Source organism: Drosophila bipectinata, unplaced genomic scaffold, assembly GCF_030179905.1.
Source record: "Drosophila bipectinata strain 14024-0381.07 unplaced genomic scaffold, DbipHiC1v2 scaffold_173, whole genome shotgun sequence".
Lineage (NCBI taxonomy): Eukaryota > Metazoa > Arthropoda > Insecta > Diptera > Drosophilidae > Drosophila > Drosophila bipectinata.
In genome coordinates this window covers 36,447-62,509 of record NW_027222814.1, presented here as the reverse complement: position 1 = coordinate 62,509, position 26,063 = coordinate 36,447, and the positions used below count along the sequence as shown (strand labels likewise).

General features: G+C 43.9%; 2 protein-coding genes across 2 annotated transcripts; both read left to right on the top strand.

Moving 5' to 3' along the window:
* Positions 1-679: 679 nt before the first annotated feature.
* LOC138927085 (uncharacterized) lies at positions 680-8,566 on the top strand. Its single transcript, XM_070282607.1, has 3 exons — positions 680-918; positions 4,465-7,639; positions 7,871-8,566. The coding sequence occupies exons 1-3, from the start codon at positions 680-682 to the stop codon at positions 8,564-8,566; spliced, it is 4,110 nt and encodes a 1,369-aa protein (XP_070138708.1).
* Positions 8,567-8,644: 78 nt separating this feature from the next.
* LOC138927084 (uncharacterized) lies at positions 8,645-9,492 on the top strand. Its single transcript, XM_070282605.1, has 2 exons — positions 8,645-8,933; positions 8,993-9,492. The coding sequence occupies exons 1-2, from the start codon at positions 8,645-8,647 to the stop codon at positions 9,490-9,492; spliced, it is 789 nt and encodes a 262-aa protein (XP_070138706.1).
* Positions 9,493-26,063: the final 16,571 nt, after the last annotated feature.

Here is a 26,063-nt window from a genome sequence, read left to right as displayed (position 1 = left end):
CATCAGAAACGAGTGAGGGGAAATTAGGAGACAAGATAAGAAACGGCATGACGCATTCAGCAGGGGCTACTGCGTTTTGCAAATAATGTTTACATTGCCTTTTTGGTGAGGCAATTTATGAGTTGGATAACATGCATACATACATATATATGAGATAAAAATAAAAGCCGTGTTTTGCTACTTCGTTGTGTGTATTTAATTTTAATGTTTTTAAGAAAGTCATTACATATTTCAAATAGTTTATATAGTCTTAGTTTTGTATAATAGTTTTCCTTTTGGATCCATTTTAATCTTAGATTAGTTTGTCGTAAAAATAAAAGTTATTGCCGTCTTCAGTGACTAATATAAAAATAACAAATGCGTATAACTATTACAAGTGAATGCGTCTTCAATGACTAGGTCTTACAATATGCTTAACCCTAGACGGTCATGCTTCGTCGATTCGACGACGCATGGTCACATTTGTTCGATTATTCCAGTATTTTTTTGATTCTTTTTCCTCGTTTTTCGTACAGCTGTTGTCGATGCTTAGACGCAGCTGTGTGCAAACGTACAAATCCGTCGGTCGCATGTAAGTATCATTTCTGAGAATTAGCGTCGTCGAAACGACGAAGCATGTCTTTAGTGTGACTTTTTGGTAATATTGCATATATTTTTCTGCAGAAATTTGGCCTAGAAAATGAATAGAGGCAATGGTTTAGACGAGATTGCGATTGCAAACCTTCTTGAAGAGGACGAATCCGATGTGGATATTGAAGATTCTGGTGAAGATCATCCAATTTTGGGCGAATTAGTTGAGGAACCAAGTTCTTCAGAAGACTCTTCAGATGACGAAAACACACCATTAAATGTGTTGTTTAATAAGTCCAGTATTATTACTTTTTCTAAAACTGGTCTTCGCGGAAAGGATCGTCATAAGTGGGCAACTCAAAAGTCAAAATCCCATAAATACGGGCAATCCATTATCCATCAACGTCGCGGACCGACAAGAAACTGTAAAAGCTTAAAGGATCCACTGGATATATTTCAGCACTTTATAACGCCGGAAATAGTGGAAGAAATAGTTATGTGGACAAACGCTGAAATTCAACATAGGCAGCACGACGGCAACGACATTTTGCAAACAAAATCAACATCCTCTACAGAAATTTATGCTGTTATTGGTATTCTAACACTCACAGCTGCTATGAAAGATAATCACCTTACCTGTGATGAGTTGTTTAATACAGCATCCTGCGGTTCAAAATACCTTTCAACTATGACAAAATCAAGGTTCAAATTTTTGATGTCTTGCTTACGATTTGATGACAAATCTATTAGGATTCAGCTTATCCACGACAAGTTTGCCCCTATCAGAAAAGTTTGGGAAATGTTTATTCAAAAGTGTCGTGATAATTATACTCCTGGTCCATATCTCACCATTGACGAGCAGCTATTAGCTTTTAGAGGTCGATGTGGATTTAAAATGTACATTCCGAATAAGCCAGCCAAATACGGCTTAAAACTTGTAATGATGTGCGACAGTGGAACTAAATATATGGTTGATGCCAAACCTTACTTAGGTAAAGGATCGACCGATTCCAATGCTCCGATAGCTGAAAGCTATGTTAAAGATTTAACTAAAACTATACATGGTACAAACCGCAATGTAACAATGGATAATTGGTTTACATCAGTTGCATTAGCCAAATCTTTACTGAAGAGCCCATATAAATTAACACTTGTAGGAACCCTACGCTCAAATAAAAGAGAGATACCACCAGAGTTGAAAAACGACAAAGGGCGCAAAGTCGGTACTTCAATGTTCGTTTACGATAATGAACTGACTTTATTGTCTTATAAGCCGAAACCACATAAAGTCATTTTCTTGTTGTCGTCATGTAATGAAAATGGAACTATAAATGACGACACTAAAAAGCCCCATATGGTCGAGTTCTACAATTCCACTAAGGGGGGTGTAGACACCTTTGACCAAATGTGTAGCGTCATGAGCTGCGCTCGAAAAAACCAACCGCTGGCCAATGGCCACCTTTTTTGGAATGTTAAATATGGCTTTTATTAACAGTTTTGTTATTTATTCCCATAACATGTTAGAGTCGGGTAGTAAACCACTAAGCCGTAGAAATTATATGAAAAGCCTACACTCAAGCCTCATTCAAAAACAGTTAATGAATAGGCTAAGCCGAGTTACATTGCCCAATTTAGCTCGGGAAAATATCTCAAGCGGCTTAATTGATAAAAATGAAAACAATAATGAAAACCAATCTAATTTAAATGCAAAAAGAAAGATCTGCGCTTTTTGTCCTTCCGCAAAACGTCGTATGACCAAAACCATTTGTTCGAAATGCCAAAAAAGCCTTTGTGGAGAACACAAATTTGATCTGTGTGCCTCTTGTGTAAAAAAATAATTTGCAACATCTTGATTCACATTTTTGTTTAGTTTTAAGCCTTAATATTAAGATTCGACTGAAGTAAAGAAACTACTTGTGATTTTTGTTATCTAATTTGGCCAAAGAAACAAGGCCCAAAAAAAAAAACATGAAAAAAAGGTTGTTTATTATTTTTTAGTTTTTAAGTGTATTATTAATGTAAAAATGAATTGTTATTTCTTATTTTGAACTGATAACGTTATGAATAAAACGCAGTAAAAAAATTTTTTACAATATTGTTTGTTTTTTATCAATTATACTTATTTTAAAATTGGCGTCGTCGATTCGACGAAGCATAACCTTAACGTAGGAAAAATAAGCATGACCGTCTAGGGTTAAAAATATGATAATGAAATTTTGTCTCCAATGACTAATATTAAATAAAAAAAAAAAAATTTGATGTGTGGCCAGCCACAAATTTTAGAACTTTTCGACAGGTGCCGCAAAATAGCCACCCTTCCACGGCACTTTCGTCTTCTTTAAGAATAGAATGTAAAATGTTCCACATAACACTTTTTCCTTTATGTTTTTGTGTTAAAGTGTACGTTCCACAATCAATTTTACTTTTTATAGAGTCCGGCTTGCTTATTCCTTCTACGACTTCAACTAACAACTGAAATCAAGCGACCAAAAAAACAAACCAGCGATCATGCATACCAGTACATACAAGTTTAAGACACTCGAAATCATAACTGTAAAACATAAGTGTTTCGCTCACAGCGCAATATTGCGCATTGCCTTTTGTGATCTACTGTTGCTTTTTGTACATTTGCTTTGAGTGCACTGTGCAGTTCACTAATCTGCGCAACAGTGTCTGGTGAAATAGAATCTACGCTTACTGTTTGAGTGAGTGACGAAATGCAAAAACACGAAACACGGAAAGCGATTTGTGCATTTGGGTGTGTTGTTCTATTCCTTTTGTTTGTGAGTGCGACAAGGACTCCAAACTTATAAGTGTGATTCGGGTGCCAAAAAGTAACACCCTTGACGTTCTCTGGCCGGCACCCAAGAAGAGTTAAATAAAACGCTTTCTAAATTGTAGGACCAACCATCAATAGATCATTTAGGCACTTCTGTGTTAATGTCTTAGAAGACGCATCAAACACGACTCGTAATTTGGTCGATGTGCTTTGAGGCCGTAAAACACACTGATGCGGTATGGCGTCGTGTGGAGTAGCAATAACATCATCGCTTCTAGGGCACAAATGACCTACTGAATCGTATTCTTCCATAAATTCCAAATACATTTTCTTTAAATTCGGATCTCGAAATAATCTTCTCTCGAGCGACAAAAAACGGCGTTTGGCTACCTCGAACGAGTCTCCCAAAATGATTGGATCCGATTTAAATGAAAGCCTGACTTCGAATCGACCTGAAAGCAGTACAACAGTATTTTTCTGATAGTGTTTCTCACATATCTCTTGTTTACGTGACAACAGCTTTTTAGAAGTTGGCACTTCATCCAACGATCAGAATATTTTCAAATTGCCATCTATCGACCAGAGTTATTCTTTTTGGCAATTCAGACTAGAGACAGACTGTTGAAAAGTTAAGGTATTAGCCTTATACTTTTCCGATACTGTCCATCCAAGGAGAATTTTTTTGGAGGATGGGATGGTTCGGAACTAGTTTTATTTGACCAACGGACAACAGTTTGAAAAATGACTCAGCTCCAATAAACATGTCTATCCGCTGAGGTTTATAAAAAATGGGTCCGCTAAAGGCGAGTTCTTTGTTAGGTCCAAATCTTTCACGTTCACTGACTGGTCAAAGTGACAACCCGAGATAGTTCTCAAACTCCAAAAGTCGAACGGAAACTCTCTCCCATTAATCGTTGACTTCACCGTTGAAGTGTGTATCTTTTTCTTAACCAGGGAATTTGCTTGACCAACTCCAAGCAAGTTGATACACGATTCCTCCCTATTAATCTGTAAGCGTTGAGCAAGATCTTCAGTAATGAAGTTCATTTGTGACCCAGAGTCAAGTAATGCTCGGACCAATATGTGCTCGCCATTTTTAGTTCTAACGCTTACAGCATAAGAAATAAGCATATTGTTACTGGTATTGTATTGGCCTCGAAGGAAGCGCAGGACCTGCAGACGGAGCTAAGGTTGTTGGAGGAAGAAGTTCAGTTGCTGCAGTTGCGACAACAACTTCTACATAGGCGAAAGGCGCTCATGGGCAAGCTCCCAAGGGAGAGGCTATCGGAGACTGGCCACGCAGAAAAGATGCCTGGAGCATCTAGTACACGGTACCAGAATGCTGGTACGGACACAATTGGTGAAGTTGCCGTTGTGGAAGGAAACGGCAGTACGCAGAGAGCCCACGCTGGGCCCCCATGGCTCTTTTCTACCAGTGGGGAGGACAACTCAGCTGCTAGGGTCACTAAACCTGTGGGCAGACCATCTTACGAACAATTGACAGCGAGGAAGACTAGCGTGGCTGAGTTGGTGAAGTTTTCCGGAAGGCCGGAGGACTGGCCCTTATTCATCGCAACGTATGAACAGACGAAGGAGCTATGCGGATTCACGGATGCCGAGAACCTAATCCGGCTTCGGCATGCGTTGGAAGGACCAGCCAAGAACGCAGTACAAAGTCTAATGCTGCATGCGGACTGTGTTCCGCAGATAATCGCCACGCTAAGAATGCGATTTGGGCGACCCGAAATTATCATTGACTTGTTAGTGACAAGGATTAAACAATTTCCTCAAGTGAGGGAGAATAAGCTTGAAATGCTGGTTGACTTCTCGGTGGAGGTGCAAAATGTTTGTGCCACGATGAAAGCCTCCAAGTTGGACCAGTACTTAAACAACCCAGCGCTCACGCAGGAGCTAGTGAGCAAGTTGCCATCGATGGTGCAGACGTTTTGGGGAATGCACAAAGCCTCTCTAACAGTGTGTACGTTGGCTGAGTTTAGTACGTGGCTTTCGCAGATGGCAGAAGGAGCGAGCCATGTGATAGTCCCAAGTTCGTCGTCAAGAACGGAGAGAAGGGGCACGGTACATACACACACTGTGCGCCAAGGCTGTCGGCTTTGCACCCGCAATTGCAGAACCCTGCAGGAGTGTCCAGCATTCCTGGAAATGACGACCCGCGATCGCTGGAATGCTACTCGACGGTGTGGCTTGTGCTGGAGATGCTTCCAGAGCCACAAGGTGGAAAGATGCGGCGTCCCCAATCCTTGCGGAATAGATAGATGCCTAGAACGCCATCATCCCCTGTTGCATCGCGGCAGCGCGGCTCCCGTCCAAGCCAGGTGCCATGCACACCGACAAGAAGGTGTGGAAATGCTGTTCAGGGTATTGCCAGTGACTTTGTATGGAAATGGTAGGCAAGTCAACACGTATGCCTTCATCGACGACGGGTCATCTCTAACCTTGATCGACGCCCCATTGCTAGAAGACCTTGGAGTGAAGGGACAACCGCAGCCTCTATGTATGCAGTGGACTGCCGGCATGCACCGGTATGAGGACAGCTCGGTCAGACTCGACTTAAGGATCTCCGGCATTGGCCAAACAAAGCAATATGATCTTCGCGACGTTCACTCGGTCCAGTCTCTTGATCTCCCGTCACAGTCGTTGGATATAACCCACCTGAAAGCACAACACACACACCTTCGACACCTACCACTGTCCGGATACGACTCAGCACAGCCCAGGCTCTTGATAGGTCTCAATAATTGCAAACTAGGGCGCGTGCTTCGCACCAAGGAAGGCACAACAGAAGAACCGATCGCTGAGAAGACCCGCCTGGGGTGGACGATTAAAGGAAGAAGCTCCAACAGTGTGGGTGATGACATAACCCCAAACTACCACGTGTTTCACATTTGTGCATGTGAAGCTGACGAGAACAAGGAGATCTTGCGCCTGCTTGAGCAGTGCATGTGGTCGGACTGCGGCCCTAGACCAGAGATGAATAGCAAGAGCGTATCCAATGATGACCAATTGGCTATACAGCAGCTGGAGAAGAACACGAGGCGTATAAATGGCCGATTTGAAACAGGTCTGCTTTGGAGGTATAAAGATGACAAAGATGACAAGATGACAATGGATAGTTTACCTACAGCCCTAAAGCGGGCACGATGCCTGTACCAGAAACTGACTCGCGAGCCGGAGCTTGCGAAGGGAATTCGCCGACAGCTAGATGAGTACGTGAAGAAAGGATATGCACGGCCCATTACGTCGGAAGAAGCTGAGGAAGAGCCATATTGGTATCTACCTATCTTTCCCGTGCTATGCGCCAACAAGCCAGGAAAGCTTCGCATAGTCTGGGATGCGGCTGCGAAGACGGAAGGGAACTCGCTGAACACAATGCTGCTGAAGGGACCTGACCAACTAGCGCAGTTGGTACCAATACTTCACAGATTTAGAGAGAAACGTATTGCTATCGGCGGCGATATCGCCGAGATGTTTCATCAGGTCAGGATACACACAGAAGATCAGAGATACCAACGCTTTGTATTTATAGACCCAAACACACAACGGAGAGAGAACTACACCATGCAGGTAATGACGTTTGGGGCTAGTTGCTCCCCCAGCTGTGCCCAGTACGTGAAGAACAGAAATGCAGAGTCGTTCAAGAAGGAATACCCACGCGCTGTGAAGTGCATATTGGAGAATCACTATGTAGACGACATGCTGGACAGCGTCGACACGGAGGAAGAAGCTATAAGCCTCGCGCGTCAGGTCCACTACATTCATCTTCAGGGCGGATTCCTCATTCGAAACTTGGTATCGAATTCCAGAGAAGTATTAAGCGCACTCGGCGAAGGAGCACCAACGCTAGTGAGACTAGACGAAACAACGGATGGACAGACCGAGAAGGTGCTGGGAATGTGGTGGGACACGAAAGAAGATCTCATCCGCTACCGTGTATCCCCACGATATCGCCATAAGGAACTTCTCGAAGGAAGGCAACGACCCACCAAACGAGAGTTTCTCAGTGCGTTGATGTCTATATATGATCCTTTAGGGCTCATATCCTTCTACGTGATGTATGCAAAAATAATATTTCAGGAAATATGGCGAAGTGGATGTACCTGGGATGACCCCATACCTGAGGCAGAATGGATTAAATGGAAGCGATGGCTTCGGTATATCCCGGACGTTGAGAAAATGACCATCCCAAGATGCCACATGAGGGAGTCGCTGATGGGTTCAGAAGTGGAGATGCACACCTTCGTGGACGCAAGCGAGAATGGATTTGCCGCCGTGAGTTATATACGATTTGAAAATGAGGCAGGTATCCACTGCAGTCTACTGGGCAGCAAAACCAAGGTAGCCCCTCTAAGACCGACATCCATACCAAGGCTTGAACTCATGGGAGCAGTGCTTGGAGCGAGGTTGGCTCAAACTCTGGAGCTTTCACTTGGCGCGAAGCTGAGCACACGGACTTTCTGGACCGACTCGAGGACCGTGCTGAGTTGACTGCGATCGGACCAGAGGAAGTACAAACAATTTGTAGCATTCCGTGTGATCGAGATTCTAGACGGTACTAGCGTCAAGGACTGGCGCTGGGTACCTTCCTCCGAGAACGTGGCGGACGACGCCACTAAGTGGAACAAAGGACCTGATTTCAACCGAGAAAGTCGATGGTTAAACGGGCCGAGATTTCTTTGGCAAGAGAGGCAATTTTGGCCGCTGACAGAGGCGGAAGAAGGAGACGAGTCAGGAATGGAACTAAAGGCGCAATTCATCGGCGTATGTGACGGATTCACAGACGTAGGCCGCGCGACCCTCATAGACTATGAGCGGTTCCCAATCTGGACCCGTCTGCTATGGAGTACCGCAAGAACGGTATGGTGTATGAGGCGATGGAAGGCCAAGGCTCTACAACGATCGGACATCGAAAATCAGCCATCACAAGAAGATACCAGGGTCGCGGAGATACGGTTAATTTTACAAGGAAAACCATTGAAGAAGAATAACCTACTATACAAGCTGGGACCGTATATGGATTCCGATGGAGTATTAAAGCTGGATGAACGTGCCAAGATGATCAAGGGTAGCGACCGCGTCGTACTCCCCTGCGGCAGCCACATTACGCAGCTCATCATAAAGGAATTTCACCGAAGATTTCTGCACGCTAACCACGAGACGGTGGTCAACGAACTACGACAAAGATTTTGGATACCATAGCTGAGATACACCCTTGCTCGGATACGACGCTCCTGCCAGCAATGCAAGAACCGACAGGCGGCCCCCAAACCACCGCGCATGGCGGAACTTCCCTATCCAAGAGTAGCAGCCTTTCATAGGCCTTTCAGCTACACGGGTGTGGACTACTTTGGTCCTCTGATGGTGCGGGTCAGACGCAGTTCAGAGAAACGATACGGCGTGCTCTTCACCTGCCTATCTACGAGGGCAATACATCTAGAGGTAGCGTATTCATTAACAACTGACTCTTGTATTCTAGCGGTGCGCAGTTTTATGGCCCGACGAGGGTGCCCAGTGGAACTCTGGAGCGACAACGGCACCAATTTTCAAGGAGCCTGCACGGAGTTGCGTAGGGCGTTTGAAGATGTGGACAAGGATCTACTCTCTCGCGAGTTCACTGAACCACAGATGGCATGGAAGTTCATTCCACCCTCATCTCCCCACAGGGGCGGGCATGGGAGCGCTTGGTGCGTTCCGTGAAGACGGCATTGGAATCAATCCTCCTTGACAAACGACCATCGGATGAGTTGCTGAGAGCCACTCTAATGGAGGCGGTCGTCAACTCGCGACCCCTAACATACATCCCATTGGAAGATGAGAACGAAGAATCACTGACACCGAATCATTTCCTGCTTGGAAGCTCAACTGGAAGAGGACCGACGATGGAGCCCATACCCGAAGGAGTGCAGCTCAAGAAAAGCTGGAGGGAATCACAACAACTGGCGGACTCGTTCTGGAGGCGATGGCTTCAAGAATACCTGCCAGTGATCACTAGGCGGACCAAGTGGTGCGAAAAGGCTAAGCCTCTTGTAGAAGGGGATATCGTGTATGTGTGCGATCCCGGACAGCCGCGTAGCCAGTGGCCGAAAGGAAGAATCCTGAAGGTGAACCTTAGCTCGGACGGTTAAGTAACGAGCGCCGCGGTGAGGACCCAATCTGGCGTTTATACCAGACCCGCGACGCAGCTGGCAGTTCTATCTATCGAGAGAAGTTTGGTAGATCCCTGGCGGAATATACAAGTGGGGAGTGTTACGAGTGGTTACCGACTGTACCACTGTTAGCCCTTGCTGCCCCGTTATAAATGAAGAAAACCATAAACAATTATCAACAATTATCTACACCGGCGTCTTTACTCGGGCGGCGCTAAACAACTTCGAATTCCCGCAACACATATATAATGCTTATTTGGTTCGCCGAGATGAGACATTCGTTATCGTAAATTCTTTTCAGACTAGCATTAGCTTTGTTATAATTACTCTCGGTGACGTCACTAACAAAACCCTTTCTAGGGACATGCTTTTCATGTGACGAAAAAGGGCCATCAAGATGTAACGCAGGAGGAGGATGTAAATTTGGTGGTGGTAACGCCAAGTTGGCCGTCAGCCAACGGGTACAACAGGGGGACCTACGCGCAAGCAATTGCGTGCCGTAACTGTGTACACCGCTGGTAGTGCGACTATACTCTCCACGTGAGGGCGGCTGGTAGCAGGTCCCGGTAAGGTCATGTCTCTGCCGAGGATGCTGGCTAATGGTAGTCGGGCGGGGAGAAGAACACTCCCTTCCTTAAATTACCCCAATCCAAGGTGGAACAGCATATGCCGAAGGATGCGTGTCCGAGGGGGGGCTCGGACGCTAATATGCGAACTCTGGGGGACAGGCCGACCTCCCAGTTTTAACCAGGCTTATCGTGACAAGCGGGCTATGTCATGATGGACGAACCCCTTCCCGCCTACTCGTGGGACCAAAACATGAACAATACTTTACCTAATAAAAACCAAAGCGGAGAGCGGAACTCCCTAAAAAAGACCGGAAATGGGGCCAACGGCCCGTCAAACTCCAAAGCCCTCAAAAGCCAAGGAGTTGCTGAGATGGAGAAGTCCCCCACAGAGGGACAACATCTGGAGGCGGGACGCGCCGGTGCGGTGGAGGTTGCCAAGGCAACTTCTTCCAAAGCGGGGCTAGCTATGGGACCACCGAACGGTGTGGAGAGGAAGACCCCAGGGTCAACCTCTAAACCAACCGGCGGAGCCCCTAAGGCGAACCCTGGCCCGGAAGCGTCTCACTCGACGCAGCGTAAAGGATCCTACAAGGACAGAAGAAGAGCAGCCTTCATTCTGATGAAGCCAACCGAAGCCAACCCGGACCAGGCCGAGATTATTAAGTGGGCAAGGGAGATCCTACCCGACTTCAATCCGGAAAAGGCGGGAAAAAGGCTGGATCCGAAGAGACGCACTGGGTCAGACCCTGCCAAGGAGGCCGCGCAAAGCGCGAAGAGGCAGAGGTCCACAGAGGGAGAAGCCCCCCAGGCCAAGAAGAGGAAGGCCCAGCCGCAGCCGCCCAACCGCTCGTTCGCTGAGGTGACGAAGGGAAGAACCCTAATTGGAGTCCTGGACAAGGGCTCCAAGGATGGGCTCATCCCCAAGGAACTCTGGCGACGAGTGGTAAACGAGTTGCATGGGCGCTTCGTGGAGGAGATGCTGCGAAGTGGAGGACCCCCACCAGAATGCGAAGACGCAGGATGGTACCAGGGAAGCGTTAAGGTGATTGCTTGCCAAGACGCGCGATCGGTAGAGACTTACAAGCGGATGGTTGCATCGCTTGGAGAGGTCTACCCTGGAGCTAAGCTGGTCGCGGTTGACTGGGACGAGATCCCCAGCAAACCGAGGGCGCGAGTGTGGCTCACAGAAAAGCCAGCCGACCCTAAGACCATCCTGACAATGCTTAGGATGTGCAACCCGACGCTCCCCACGGTGGACTGGAGAGTCGCCAAGGTCGAGGAGGCGGTGGGACTGCGGAGGCAGGTCGTCCTCACACTAAATGAGGAGACCGTAAAAGCCCTGGAGAGGACGGAGCACCGGCTAAAGTACGGATTCGAGCATGTCTCGGTCCGTATCTATAAATCTGATGCGAAGGCCAAGCCAGGAGGTATTGGTCTGGAGGCAGACACACAAGAGCCAGACTTGGAGGAGCCGACCGAAGAGGGGCACCCGGAGGAAATGTCGGATGTGGAGGAGGACATTCTAGAAGGGTACACCTCGGAGGAAAGCGACTTGGCAAGGGCGCTTGGTGGTGTCGGAATGGAGGAGGACTCTCTGCTGGGCTCCGAGACGGAGGCAGAGATAACTGTGGTGGAGGCTTGTAAGGATGTCCCTGACGATCTTACAAATAAACCTCCACCACAGTAAAGCAGCGTCAGCTGCCCTCCTTCTCCACCTCGCCGAGAGTGGAGCAGATGTGGCCCTCATCCAGGAACCCTGGATCCTAGGAGACAGGATTCTTGGGCTGGGGGCGTCGGAGTTCAGGCTCTGCAAAGCCAACACTACAGGTAAAAGGCGAGCCTGCATCCTCGCAAAAAAGAACCCTAACCTCTTTTTGCTACCCAATTTCAGCAATGAAGACCACGTAGCCGCAGCCGTAGAGAGCCCAAATGGCCCTCTAAGGATATGTTCGGCGTATATGGGCCACGACCAGGAGGCCCTTCCCCCGCACCCGCTGATCAAACAGCTGGTGGAAGACAGCAGGAAGCACAAGATCGACCTGATCATAGGTTGCGATGCTAACGCCCATCATCATCAGTGGGGCAGCGCTGACACAAACGAGAGGGGTGAGTCAATTTTCGATTTTATCCTAGGCTCCAATCTTTTGGTGGGTAACAGGGGTACCGAACCCACCTTCATAGTCAAGAACAGAAGAGAAGTACTTGACGTCACTCTTTACTCTGAATCACTAGCAGACAGGATTGTTAGATGGGGAGTCCTAGAGAAACACTCATTCTCAGACCACCGTTACATAGAATTAGTGGTCAACTTCGAGAACTTTAATCGACTAACGGTACGCAACCCGAGGAAAGCGAACTGGGAGTTATATAGAAAGAAGCTAGATAGTTCCTTGGGAAATCCTCCAACAGGGAATGTTGATAGTAGGGCAGCCCTGGATGCCATGGTGGACACGCTCACGGCAGCGTGCGCCAGGGCATTCAATAAAGCTTGTCCCAAAATCAGATCGGGCAAAAGCAAGTCAAAGAAACCATCATGGTGGTCGCAAACACTTGCGCCCTTTAAAACCAAGGCCCGCAAGGCCTTCAATTTTGCCAGAAAAACAAACTCGGAGACAGCCGGGGAGTCGTACAAAGCGGACCTTAGGCGATATAACAAAGAGCTTCGCAAGGCAAAAAGGAATGCCTGGGCCGAGTTCTGCACGAACATTCAGCAAACATCAGAGGCCTCTCGACTCAGGAAGGTCCTTGCAACTACTGCACCAAATGTAGGATACATTAAAACCTCAGAGGACAACTGGACATCGTCCAGCAAAAAAACCCTAGAGGCTCTCATAGAGACACATTTCCCGGGATGCTCTCGAGAAGACACAACCCTGGAAATGCAGACACAGGGGAATAGCCCACCCACCACTAATCCACTTGAATACCTATTGAATGATAGATATCTCAGCTGGGCAATAAATAGCTTCAAGCCCTTCAAATCCCCGGGCCCAGATGGCATTGTCCCGGCTCAACTAATTAAAGCCGGTCCCAACCTGAAATCTTGGGTCAAGATAGCTTTCTCAGCAATTTTCAGGATGGGCATTGTACCCCAAATGTGGTTGCGGACGAAAGTCGTATTTATACCCAACGCGGGAAAACCATCTCACTGCACCCCCAAGGACTTCAGACCAATAAGCCTGTCGTCCTTCCTTCTCAAGACAATGGAGAGACTAATCAGCCTCCATATTAATCTTACTATAAACCCAGATGATATCTCGGGATCACAACATGCGTATAGGAAGGGCCGATCCACGGAAATGGCACTCCACGAAATCACTACTTTTGTCGAGAAGGCACTTAGGAATACGCACTCATTGCTTTTCTAGACATAGAAGGTGCGTTCAACAACATCCTACCAAGCTCGATAACCAAAGCGCTGACAGGACTAGGAATAGATAATCAATCCGTACGCCTTATAAAGCAGATCCTGGTAAACAGGACTGTTGAGGCGTCACTAGGAGGAGAATCTATTCATAGATACGTCAGAAGAGGCACCCCGCAAGGAGGCGTACTCTCACCCCTAGAAGGGGGTGGTTGCAAAGTTATCGCTTACGCGGATGATGTCGCAATTGCCTTCTCAGGAAAATTTCCCCAGACTCTATGTGACCGCATGACGGACAAACTTAGGGTCCTCTCAACGTGGGCAGCTAGAAATGGACTAGGTGTGAACCCATCCAATACAGAGCTCGTCCTCTTCACCAGGAAGTACAAAATACCAAACTTAAGGCTTCCAAAACTATTAGGAGAAACACTATCTCTTAGCGATAGCGCCAAGTACCTAGGGATTACGCTAGACAGGAAACTGGACTGGAAATCAAACACTATGGATAGAGCCAACAAAGCTACAATCGCGCTCTATACTTGCAGAAAAGCCATTGGTCTTAAATGGGGAATGTCACCAAAAATAGTAAGATGGCTTTATACAGCGGTCATAAGACCCATCCTCTTCTACGGGGTGGTGGTATGGTGGCCCGCTCTCACCAACTCCACAATCAGGGAGAAGCTTAGGAAAACGCAAAGGATGGCGGAGGTCTGTATCACGGGCAGCCTACGTACCACTCCTACGGACGCACTAGACTTCATACTCGACCTATTACCAGTAGAGATAGTGGGAGTCAAGATGGCCACGCTATCGGCAATCAGGCTACGAGAGACGGGCGCATGGAAAAGGACTGACTACGGACATACCAAGTTAGATCTGCACCACTGCACGCCAACGGGGTCTACAGACTACTGCGTACCTGTCGATAATCCCACCTTAAAATACAAGGTCTACATTCCAACAAGGGAGGAATGGGACACACAAATCCCGGGACCAGCCGGTTCCCTCCATATTTACACAGACGGTTCAAAATTGAATGGCCAGGTGGGAGGCGGTTTCCATTGCGAAAAGCTGTGTTTAAATGAGTCCTTCAGACTCCCAGACCACTGTAGTGTTTTCCAAGCAGAAGTAGTAGCTATCGGAGAAGCACTCAGATCCCCAGCACTTATTGGTAATCAGGACACAATCTGTATCTTTTCAGACAGTCAAGCGGCACTCAAAGCCCTTGATGGTCTTTCATCCAACTCCAGGACAGTGAATGACTGTCGCAGATCTCTTAACGAGATGTCAGAGCAGCATCACATACACCTCATATGGGTGCCCGGGCATAGGGACCACAAGGGTAACTGCGCCGCCGACGAACTAGCAAGAGCAGGTACTACCAATCCTCTCCTACCGGAGAAGGAACCAGTAGGTATCCCCTTAGCTACGTGTAGGCTAAAATGCAGGGATCACTTTGACCGCGCATCACTGCGGAAATGGAGAAACCTCCAAAACTGCAGGAACTCCCGCATGATATGGCCAATCCGATCTAGGAAGAGGTCAATGATGCTTATCGCCCTGAATAAGCAGGACTGTAGTCTGGCGATCAAGGCCATTACGGGACATTGGTTAATAGGAGCACATGCGGCTAGACTAGCGGTGCCACATTATGACTACTGCAGGAGCTGTGGAGACGAAGAAGAGGAAGAGACAGTCGCACACCTCCTGTGTCAATGCCCTGCGCTGGGGCGCATCCGACTCAAATTCTTGGGCGCAGCAATACTTACAGACCTTACAGACCTCGCGGAGGTCGCTCCACACAGACTCGTAGCCTTCATCCGTAAATCTGGATGGGACCGCGAGCCGCTTCAAGAAGGATAGAGCACCCATGGGCACATAAGTAGTGGGAAGGGAGAGGTCCTTTTGTAGGATCCTTGCCTGTGCGGTATCACAAGGAGCCCCAGCGGCTCAAGTGGATGGGGGTCAGAACCGGCCCTCATCGCCGCCTCAACCTAACCTAACCTAACCTAACGCCAAGTTATTTTCGGTCACAGTAAATCGGTGCAGAAGTTTGTGGTGCGATCTTGCACAAATTTGACACCTAGTCGATGTACACTTCGCAGCCGTGTGACATTTTCGCAGACAATTTAAATATAATGAGGCTGACTTGACAAACTCAAACCGTTGCATTACAGCAAGGCGAGCGAACGGACTACACTGGGCAAGGTAATGGTCTTGTGCGTTGCAATAACTGCAAGCTTGTTTGTTGGAAGCGGAGCAAGCCATCGAACTTCTATTGTGCTGCTTCCCGAACCCAGTTTTCTCCTGTTTTGGCTAGCCAGTCTCCTTAGTGGACAGGTGCTGGTACCTGCGACTTAATATTTTTTCGAAATCGGACCACAGCGGCAATTCCTCATAATCCAGTGACTATTCCCATTTTTCTCTGGTCACTGGATCTACTGTACTCAAAACTAAGTGAATGATCATTGAGTTTGCAATTTTATTGTCATCACCTATGGATAATATATAATGCTTATTTGGTTCGCCAAGATGAGACATTCGTTATCAAAAACTCTTTTCAGACTAGCATTAGCTTTGTTATATTTAATCTCGGTGCTTGGAATGCCTTAATAGTTCCTAAGGCTTTACCAGAGAGGCAAGAAATTAAATGGTTACATTTCTCGATAACAGGAATGTTCACATCCTTGTCTACTAATGTCTCAAAGAGACTCATAAAATTTTTAAGCTCCGAATAGTTTCCACTGAACTTTGGCAATGCCAAACTGGGAAGTTGAGCTCGAGTTGTGGCTGCAAAAATTGCTATAGCTTGTGGGGACTCTTCAGCTGCAGTGAAGGCATTTAATAATGACATCACCCTTTCCTTAGTTGTTATTTCGAATTCTTTTAACTCGGCTCCAAATTCATCTTCCCCATCTAATTGCTCGATCTGGAAACTCATTTGCCTTAAAAATTGTCTTATTGAAAACCTGAAGTCTGCACTGGCTTTTTACTCTGACATTTAATCTTCTTCTTAAGCCATCAAGAGTCGTGTTTGCGATATACATCCGGCTTTAGCTGGAAGGCTATATCAACATCGGTCCGCCCGAAGTTAGCTTTCCTTTCTTGTTTAATAAACAGACAACAACGATAAAAATAATAAAATTAAAAAATTAAAATTATTATATTTAAATTAAAGTTTTTTATTTTATTTTATTAAATGATGTGGATTGATGTATTTTGATGTTTATTAATTTTATCCACAGGCAGTTTGTTCATGCATGCGACAAAAAATGAAAGGAGGGTGCAATATTCAGCACAAAACGTAGATTTAATTTGTTCACCGTTCCACAGTCGCAATGTTCCACTACTTGAAGCCGAAAAAAAAAAATTATTTACGACCGCATTATTCTCGCAGATTTGACAGGACAAGGAGTATTTTTTTTATGCACCTGGTGGAATTGGCAAAACATTCCTTATTTCCTTATTCCTTACATTCCTTACATACTTCTTTCCGAGTTATGATTAAAATATGGCATCGCATTGGCCATTGCATCTTCTGGTATTGCAGAAACTTTATTAGATGGAGGCAGAATAGATCATTCAGCACTTAAGCTACCATTGAACATTAAAAATAATCCAGATGCAGTGTGCAACATAAAAAAACAATCGTCTATGGGCACAGTGCTGAAATAATATAAAATAATTATTTGGGATGAATGCCGTGCGGCACGTAAACATTGGCTTCAGGCATTTGATTGGATATTTAGGGATATACAAAACAATGATAAACTATTTGGCGGCTCTTTGTTACTCTTTTCAGGTGATTTCAGACAAACTCTTCCCGTTACTCCACGTTCAACGCTAATTAATGCTTGCTTAAAATCATCGTGACTGTGGCGTACAAAAGTACAACTGACGAAGCATTAGAAAGAGAATTTTGGAAAATTATTTCTCAATCACTAAAAACATGCTCACAAGTCCGCTTGCTGCACTACAAACAAGGACAGTACCGTGAAGAAATGTGGAAACTGCGGAGGCAGCCATACGGCAAACTATAGAGGATGTATTGTGTATAAGGAGTTAAAGAGTCGCATGCGTCAAGCGACCGCAACGCGAAACCAAAATCCACAGAATGCGTACGTTTCGTCAAAAACCACGCCAGACGTCTTCTTCGCCAAAGCTGCGAGATCCCCATTCGGTCCACTAAACACCACCAACGGCTTCTCCTATGCCGATGCTCTACGATCTGGAAGGGAAATTCAACAGGCCCCAGAACAGCCACACAGCAAAACGGAAACTATGATGCTTACCCTCCAACAAAGTATGATGGAGCTTATGTCATTCATAAAAACGACCATGCAAACGCTTGTTCAAAACCAGAACATGGTGATACAGCAGCTCGTAGCACAACAGTCCAAATAATCTATGCAGGCGCTACGAATATCAATGTGGAACGCCAATGGTGTCTCACGGCATAAACTAGAATTGTCACAATTCTTGACCGAAAACCATATTGACGTTATGCTACTGGTGGAAACGCATCTTACAAGCACATACAACTTTCATATAAGAGGCTACACAATCTATCGCACAGATCATCCAGATGGGAAAGCCCACGGCGGAACTGGAGTTCTAATCAGAGAACGAATTAAACACCATTTTCACAAAAGGTTTGCAACAAACTTCTTGCAGGCCACATCGATACAAATTCAGTCAAGCAACGGAATCCTTTCAATTGCTGCCGTTTACTGCCCTCCTCGCTTTTCAATCTCGGAAGGACAATTTATGGACTTCTACAATTCACTTGGGGGTCGATTTATAGCCGCAGGAGACTACAACGCCAAACATACGCACTGGGGATCACGTCTAGTGACTCCCAAACGAAGACAATTGTACAATGCAATTATAAATGTGAAAAATAAACTGGACTACGTTTCCCCTGGAAGTCCCACATACTGGCCAACAGACTCACGAAAGCTCCCAGACCTTATTGATTTTGCAGTGACAAAAAACATACCTCGCAATCTAATAAGTGCCAAAGCAGTCTCGGACTTATCATCAGACCACTCGCCTGTGCTTCTAACGCTTCTTCAAAGCCCAGAAATAACCGAACACCCCTTCAGTCTGACGACGACAAAAACAAACTGGCTAAAATACAAAAAGTACGTGAGTGCCCACATAGAACTCGCCCCGGAATTTTACATCGAATCGGACATCGACTACACTACGAGCGCCCTGGAAGAAGTACTCGTTGCGGCAGCTAAAATCTCTACTCCTCATAGGAAAGAAGTAGACCGAAACAAACACTTCAAATCTAATCAGCAAATCGAACAGCTCGTGCGAGAAAAGAGGCGCACGCGTCGTGATTGGCAAAACAGCAGATCACCAGCTTCAAAACAACGCCTTAAGGAAGCAACCCGATCACTCGACCAGGCTCTTCACCAACAGGAAGAAAATGCACAGCTGAGGTACATCCAGAATCTCTCGCCAACAAGCACAAAGTACCCCCTGTGGAGGGCCCACCCAAATCTTAGTGCACCAATTGAAACGACCACCCCGATAAGAAACTCTTCGGGATGCTGGGCTCGCAGCGACGAAGACAGAGCTGAAACATTCGCCACACATCTCCAAAGTGTCTTCCAGCCAAACCCAGCCTCAAATTCATTCCTCCTGCCAGTAATTCAGCCAGAGTCCTCCCCTCAGCCAGCCGCACCCCCATTCCGGCCGAACGAAATCGAAAAAGTCATAAGAGGGCTAAAACCAAAAAAGGCTCCCGGTGGTGACCTATTGACCCCAAAGATGCTGATCGAACTTCCAAAATGCGCTATAGAGGTCGTCTGCAAACTATTTAATGGAATCATTAATCTTGGCTATTTCCCAAAAAATTGGAAGAAATCCATTATTATAATGATACCGAAGCCTGGAAAAGACCACACAATTCCGTCATCATACAGACCAATAAGCCTTCTATCTTGTTTGTCTAAACTGTTTGAAAAATGCTTGTTAACTCGCATAATACCACATCTGGAAGCTTGCAATATCATCCCGGCACACCAATTTGGCTTTCGAAGAAACCATGGAACCATCGAACAAGTGAACAGATTAACATCCGAAATACGCTCAGCCTTCGAACAGCGAGAATACTGCAGCGCTATTTTCCTCGACGTATCTCAAGCTTTCGACCGAGTTTGGCTCATCGGTCTTATGCACAAAACTAAAACGTATTTGCCAACATACACCCACAAGCTACTGGAATCATACCTCTACAATAGGGTATTCTCTGTGAGATGCAACGCAGCTACTTCGGGCGACTACACCATCGAAGCTGGAGTTCCACAAGGAAGCGCACTCGGCCCGTGTCTATATGTTTTGTATATTGCGGATATTCCTACGAGGGCACAACTAACAACATCAACGTTCGCCGATGATACCGCTATCCTTAGTCGCTTCAGATGCCCAACGCAGGCAACAACCCAACTGGCTAATCATCTCACAATAGTGGAAAGGTGGCTGTCCGACTGGCGCATTAAAATAAACGAACAAAAGTGTAAACATATAACGGGTACTCTTAATAGACAAACATGCCCTCCGCTTTTACTAAACGGTATGCAGATCCCTCAAGCTAACGACGTAACGTACCTTGGCGTTCACCTTGATAGACGACTTACCTGGCGTAAGCACATCGAATGCAAAAAGATGCATCTAAAACTGAAAGCCAGCAGCCTCCACTGGATCATAAACTCACGATCGCCACTGTGCCTGGACTACAAGTTACTACTGTACAATTCAGTCCTAAAGCCAATCTGGACGTATGGCTCCCAGCTGTGGGGGAACGCGAGCAGCAGCAACATAGACATCATACAGCGCGCACAATCAAAAATCTTGAGAACTATCACAGGGGCACCTTGGTATGTTCGCAACGAAAACATCCACCGGGATCTGGGCATCCTCGCAGTGAAAGACGAAATCCAGAAGCAAAAAGAGTCATACAAAGAAAAACTGTCTTCGCACCCAAATTTTCTCGCTCGGGAATTGACTCGGGTTTCTAGCGTATCCCGCCTTAGACGCAACGACCTCCCAACCCAGCAATCGATTTTTAGGGCCGTCTAACTCCGTATCAGTCAATATGACTGTTAGTTAAGTTAAAAATATAAGATTTGATACACCTCTTGTTAGTCTCGCAAAGAGAAGATTCAAGAAATAAAAGCAACGTTAAAACAAAAAAAAAAAAAAAAATGTGACCAGTGCGACTGGTTTAGTTTCTTTTTTTATACCCTTGCAGAGGGTACTATAATTTTGGTCAAAGGTGTGCAACGCAGTGAAGGAGACGGGTGCATGGCATAACGCCCAGTGTCATAGCGCCCGCGGGCGTTCCGTCACTTTTTAAAAGTGACATATCGCCCGCGGGCGCATTTTTCTTGTGGGCTTTATGACACTATGAGAAGTACATTAACGCCCGAACCTAATAATAATGAAATACCTGGTATAAATGGGTGCATGTAAGTGCGGATCAGAAGAGATCCAAGAGCCGGGTACAGAGTCAATCGACTCAGTAGGGAGCAGCCCGAACCTAATAGTAATGAAATACCTGGTATAAATAGCCGCCCAGCATAATTTATCGTGAGAATCGAGTGCTCAATAGCGTAAAAAGCGCCGCAGGCAAACATTTTTTTACATAAAAATCGCGCGATTTTTTAAACAATTTTTGCTTGCGCTTTCAATAAAGTAAATTTAAATACAAAATTGTGTTAACATGTCATTTATTTCATTTAAACATTATGTTTAAATAAATGTCACCTAATTTAGGTAAATTAGGGGTCAAGCTGTAAAGGAAAATGGAACCCACTCTCTACCGCCTTTTGTGCGATGTCAAAGGACATGGCTACGTGCAGCCTTATCCTTTGGCCCTTTGGCCAACCAACCGACAGCTGTTGGAACATCCTGTGTGAATGGGAGTGTGTCTGTGCGTTTGGGACTCGACATAACAATAACCATTTTCAAAACACATCGGCCGACTATATCCTATAGCTGCCATATAACTGATTGATCGGCACTTTGGTGGTTTAAGAGTTAGAGAGTTCAAATTTTATCGAACTCAAAAGAGAGCTATTTTCTTTCATAAGAGCTATTTTTGACAATATAATACGACATGCCAAATTTCAAAACGATCGGCAGACTATATCTTATAGCTGCCATATAACTGAACGATCGTAAATGGTTTTTGGTAGAAATACCAACTTTGGTATATTTAAAGAAAGAAGTTTGGGACTTTTTTAGATTTTGTATTATAATAAACTGGGTTACATTATAATATTCTCATAAGGAACGGACAACTATATCCGATGCTTGCGATATGTATCCGGTTTTAGCTGCAAGGGTATATCAACTTCGGCTCCGCCCGAAGTTAGCTTTCCTTTTTTGTTTTAACTTCTTTTAAACTTCTTAGAACTTTAGAATTTTAGAACTTATTTAATGTTGCGACTCAAAGTCCTTTTTTTAGGTACCCTTGATGAAGCTTTTTGCAGATCAAAGCTTGAATGAAGCTTTTCTCTCTGAGAGGCTTTGTTCTTTGAAGGGAGTCGAAACCTATTACTTGAGGTGTCAGTTGACGTGGAATGCTTTGGGCCTTAACTAATCAAGGTGACAGGTTTTCTGTGAAATGTGACATTTCTTATGAAGTGAGTGCCCACTTAAGAATGGTTTAAGGATGTAGTCTCATGTTCCGGCCTACTTTTTAGAGGTTATTTCAAAAATTTTTTTTTGTAATAAAAAATAATGCGATCGTTTCAATTTTCACATATGTTTTTATAGGCATCATAAACTATTTGAAAATATTTTGTTTAATTTATTCTTGTGTAGTTTAATACACTTTATAGCATGCCAAAGTATGCATATAAAAAAAAAGGTAGGTCCCTGGCGCAGGGGATTTCGACTGCTAGAGTCATCCGAAACAAAAAATTTGAATAGATTATTGTTTTATAAGCTTATGGCTCTGTCCCGTACTAGAATGAAATATTTTCATCATTAAACAACAAAATGGCGAACACAAAAAAAAAATTTTTTTTTTATTTAAAAAATTTATCTTAAATTAATGATAAAAAAAAACTAATCATTAAAAATAAATGATTCTAGTACGGGACAGAGGTGTTACTTTTTAGAACAACATATCCAAATTTCAGCTAGATCGGTACCATAGAATTTTGTGAATCACCTGCGCCGCACACAAAAGTGTCGTTCCGAGAAAAACGCGTTTAAAGTTTAGACCCTACCGAGAAACTCATACTTTTCGCGTGTAGGCGCGCTCTCGATTATGGGCTGTATCTCTGTCATTTTATTTTTATTTGAAACTTTAACAGTACATTCTTAATAAACAGTACTATCGAAATATGTAAAAAAAAAAAAATCGATTTTTTCAACCTCTCACATGAGACTACATCCTTAAGCTGTTTAGTTTTATTTCACTTGTGAGAAAGAGTTGAGTCGGGATTCTGCTTACCAAAATATTTTTTTGGTTTTAAATCTGAAGTAACTCTTAAAAATTGGGACTATGAAATGGTGTTTTTTTCAGCCGAATTTTAAGCTAAGGTCAAATTTTATTGGTAGGGTTTTGATAATAATACGAGGAATATGAGAAATTATAAATATTTCGTTACTATTAACTTGTAACCAAGTAGATGTTTTGATATTTAAAAATTTTTCTCAAAATATTGATTTCAGCGTTGGGTTGAATATGCCTTATCTTGTAAATTGCATTCCTAATTCAATATCTTCTATGTATTCTGTAAATTCTTGTAAATTGAAAATAAGGATTGCACCCTTTGGTTTTCGTTTTGGATTTCATTTAAACGATTAACTCTTGAAAATTAGTACAGATTATATTTTTGGTAAAATTTCATAAGGATCGGCCGACTATATCCTATAGCTGCCATATAACTGAAAGATCGGAATTGACCCAACTTTTGTGTTTTTGAAGATAGAAAGCTGGAACTTGGTACAGATTCTATTTTTGGTCAGTTCATCTAACCTACCAAATTTCATATGGATTGGCCAACTAAATCCGATGTTTGCGATATATATCCGGTTTTAACTGCAAGGGTATATCAACTTCGGCTCCGCCCGAAGTTAGCTTTCTTTTCTTGTTATACCCTTGCCGAGGGTATTATAATTTTGGTCAAAAGTGTGCAACGCAGTGAAGGAGACATCTCCGACCCTATAAAGTATATATATTCTTGATCAGGATCACCTCCTGAGTTGATATGAGCATGTCCGTCTGTCCGTCTGTCCGTCTGTCTGTCCGTCTGTTTGTCTGTTTCTACGCGAACTAGTCTCTCAGTTTTAAAGCTTTCGTCTTGAAACTTTGCACACACCCTTCTTTCCTTTGCACGCAGTATATAAGTCGGAACGGCCGGGATCGGCCGAATATATCCTATAGCTGCCATATAACTGATAGATCGGAAATGGTATAACGGTGGTGTTTTTAGAGATAGAGAGTCAAATTTGACATGAGAGTTTTTTTTGGCAAAATAATACGACATGCCAAATTTCACAAGGATCGGCCTATAGCTATATCCTATAGCTGCCATATAACTGAACGATCGGAAATGACCCAAGTTTCGTGTTTTTGAAGATAGAAAGCTGGAACTTGGTACAGATTATATTTTTGGTCAGTTAATCCGACCTACCAAGTTTTATAACGATCGGCTGACTATATCTTATAGCTGCCATATAACTGAACGATCGGAAATGTTTTTTGGTAGAAATACCAACTTTGGTATTTTTGAAGATAGAAGTTTGGGACTTGTTTTAGATTTTATATTATAATAAATTGGGTTATATTATTACATTCTCTTAAGGATCGGCCAACTATATCCGATGTTTGCGATATATATCCGGTTTTAACTGCAAGGGTATATCAACTTCGGCTCCGCCCGAAGTTAGCTTTCCTTTCTTGTTTTTTATTAATTATTATTATAAAAATCCTTAGCATTCCTGCCCTTGAGCTCAACGGCGGTGAACTTCGGAAAGTGATTACCACTAAAAGAATTTATACAACTTTGGGAGGCATGGATCTTGAATCATTTGAATATATATATCCTCGCAAATTTATTTATTCTTAATATTTAATCTAAAGTGAAGTTAAAATTTAATTCTTGAATTTATCCTAATAATATTAATTCTTCTTATGTATATATATATATGTATTTATATATCTAAATTGTAAAACATGAATGATAACGAAATGAATGGTAATATATGTTAAGGAAATATCACTTTATTTAAATAGAAATCCCTAATTGGTAAAATGAATCAAGATTATATGAATATTTCTTTGAGTATTTTGGAAATTATGAAGGCCTAAGGCTCTGACCGTTCCGCCGCCGAACCCTTAAATAGCCATGCTGGAACCACAATAAGTATCACATACAATTGTGATATGGGGCGAATCAAAAGTCGTAGATCTCGCCAAGGTCGGGTGGGTTAAGACTAGGGTATAATGAACATCTAATTACCCTGCAACTGATCGAAATCACTCTCTCTCTTCTGAAGCTATTTGAAGTTTAGGGGATTTGTTTCATTGTTTTCGGATTTGATTATAAAGTAAAATCACCCGGGTTTCTTCATGAATTTTCTCGCTAGTGCACTTAATCCGATGTTTGCGATATATATCGGCTTTTAACTGCTCCGGCTCCGCCCGAAGTTAGCTTTCCTTTCTTGTTTTGTTATATTTTTATACTTTTATATATTTATTTTTTTTATGTATATATTTTTTTATGCAACGCAGTGAAGGAGACATCTCCGACCCTATAATGTATATATATTCTTGATCAGGATCACCTCCTGAGTTGATATGAGCATGTCCGTCTGTCTGTTTCTACGCAAACTAGTCTCTCAGTTTTAAAGCTATCGACTTGAAACTTTGCACACACCCTTCTTTCCTTTGCACGCAGTATATAAGTCGGAACGGCCAGGACCGGCCGACTATATCCTATAGCTGCCATCAGGCCCGTCAAGAGGGAATTTTTGGCTCGGGGGGTACAACTCAAGGGTATTGTACGGGTATAATAAGAAATATTTTTGAAAATAACGAAAATTATGTCGAATTTTGTTAATGTATAGTCTATAATTTGATAATTTATCTTTAATCATTTTTCAGGCTCAACATCTTAGCGATTTTTTTTAAATATCGCGGAGCATTTTTTTGTACACAGTTTATTTGATTTTTCGCCAAAAATCCGGGCCCCTCTCAGAAGTCCGGGCCCGGGGTGATTAGTTTTATTATGATATTCTCATAAGGATCGGCCAACTATATCCGATGTTTGCGATATATATCCGGTTTTAACTGCAAGGGTATATCAACTTTAGCTTTTCTTTCTTGTTTTTTTTTTCACTTTTCCAAGGTGACCGAATTGATACAAGACTTTAAGCTTTTTAAAAGATCTTGATCTCTGTGCATTTTCGGTTTTGTACACCTTAGTTAATGCCACAAAAAACTTATTCGCAGAGGTAAATAACTAAAACTACTAATATAAAGAAAATTTTATTTTTATTTTACTATTTGTATGTCTTTTAAATGGTATTTTCCCAAAATATTTTCTGACTCATTTACCAATTCATAATAAGAACGACCTACCTTT

Coding starts and splice junctions, on each gene's coding strand:
- LOC138927085 (XM_070282607.1), top strand. CDS start 680: ATGAATAGAGGCAATGGTTTAGACGAGATTGCGATTGCAAACCTTCTT. Junction 919..4,464: donor CGCGGAAAGGATCGTCATAA/GTGGGCAACTCA, acceptor TAACGCTTACAG/CATAAGAAATAAGCATATTG. Junction 7,640..7,870: donor GCGAGAATGGATTTGCCGCC/GTGAGTTATATA, acceptor CGATCGGACCAG/AGGAAGTACAAACAATTTGT.
- LOC138927084 (XM_070282605.1), top strand. CDS start 8,645: ATGGCGGAACTTCCCTATCCAAGAGTAGCAGCCTTTCATAGGCCTTTC. Junction 8,934..8,992: donor AGGAGCCTGCACGGAGTTGC/GTAGGGCGTTTG, acceptor ACTGAACCACAG/ATGGCATGGAAGTTCATTCC.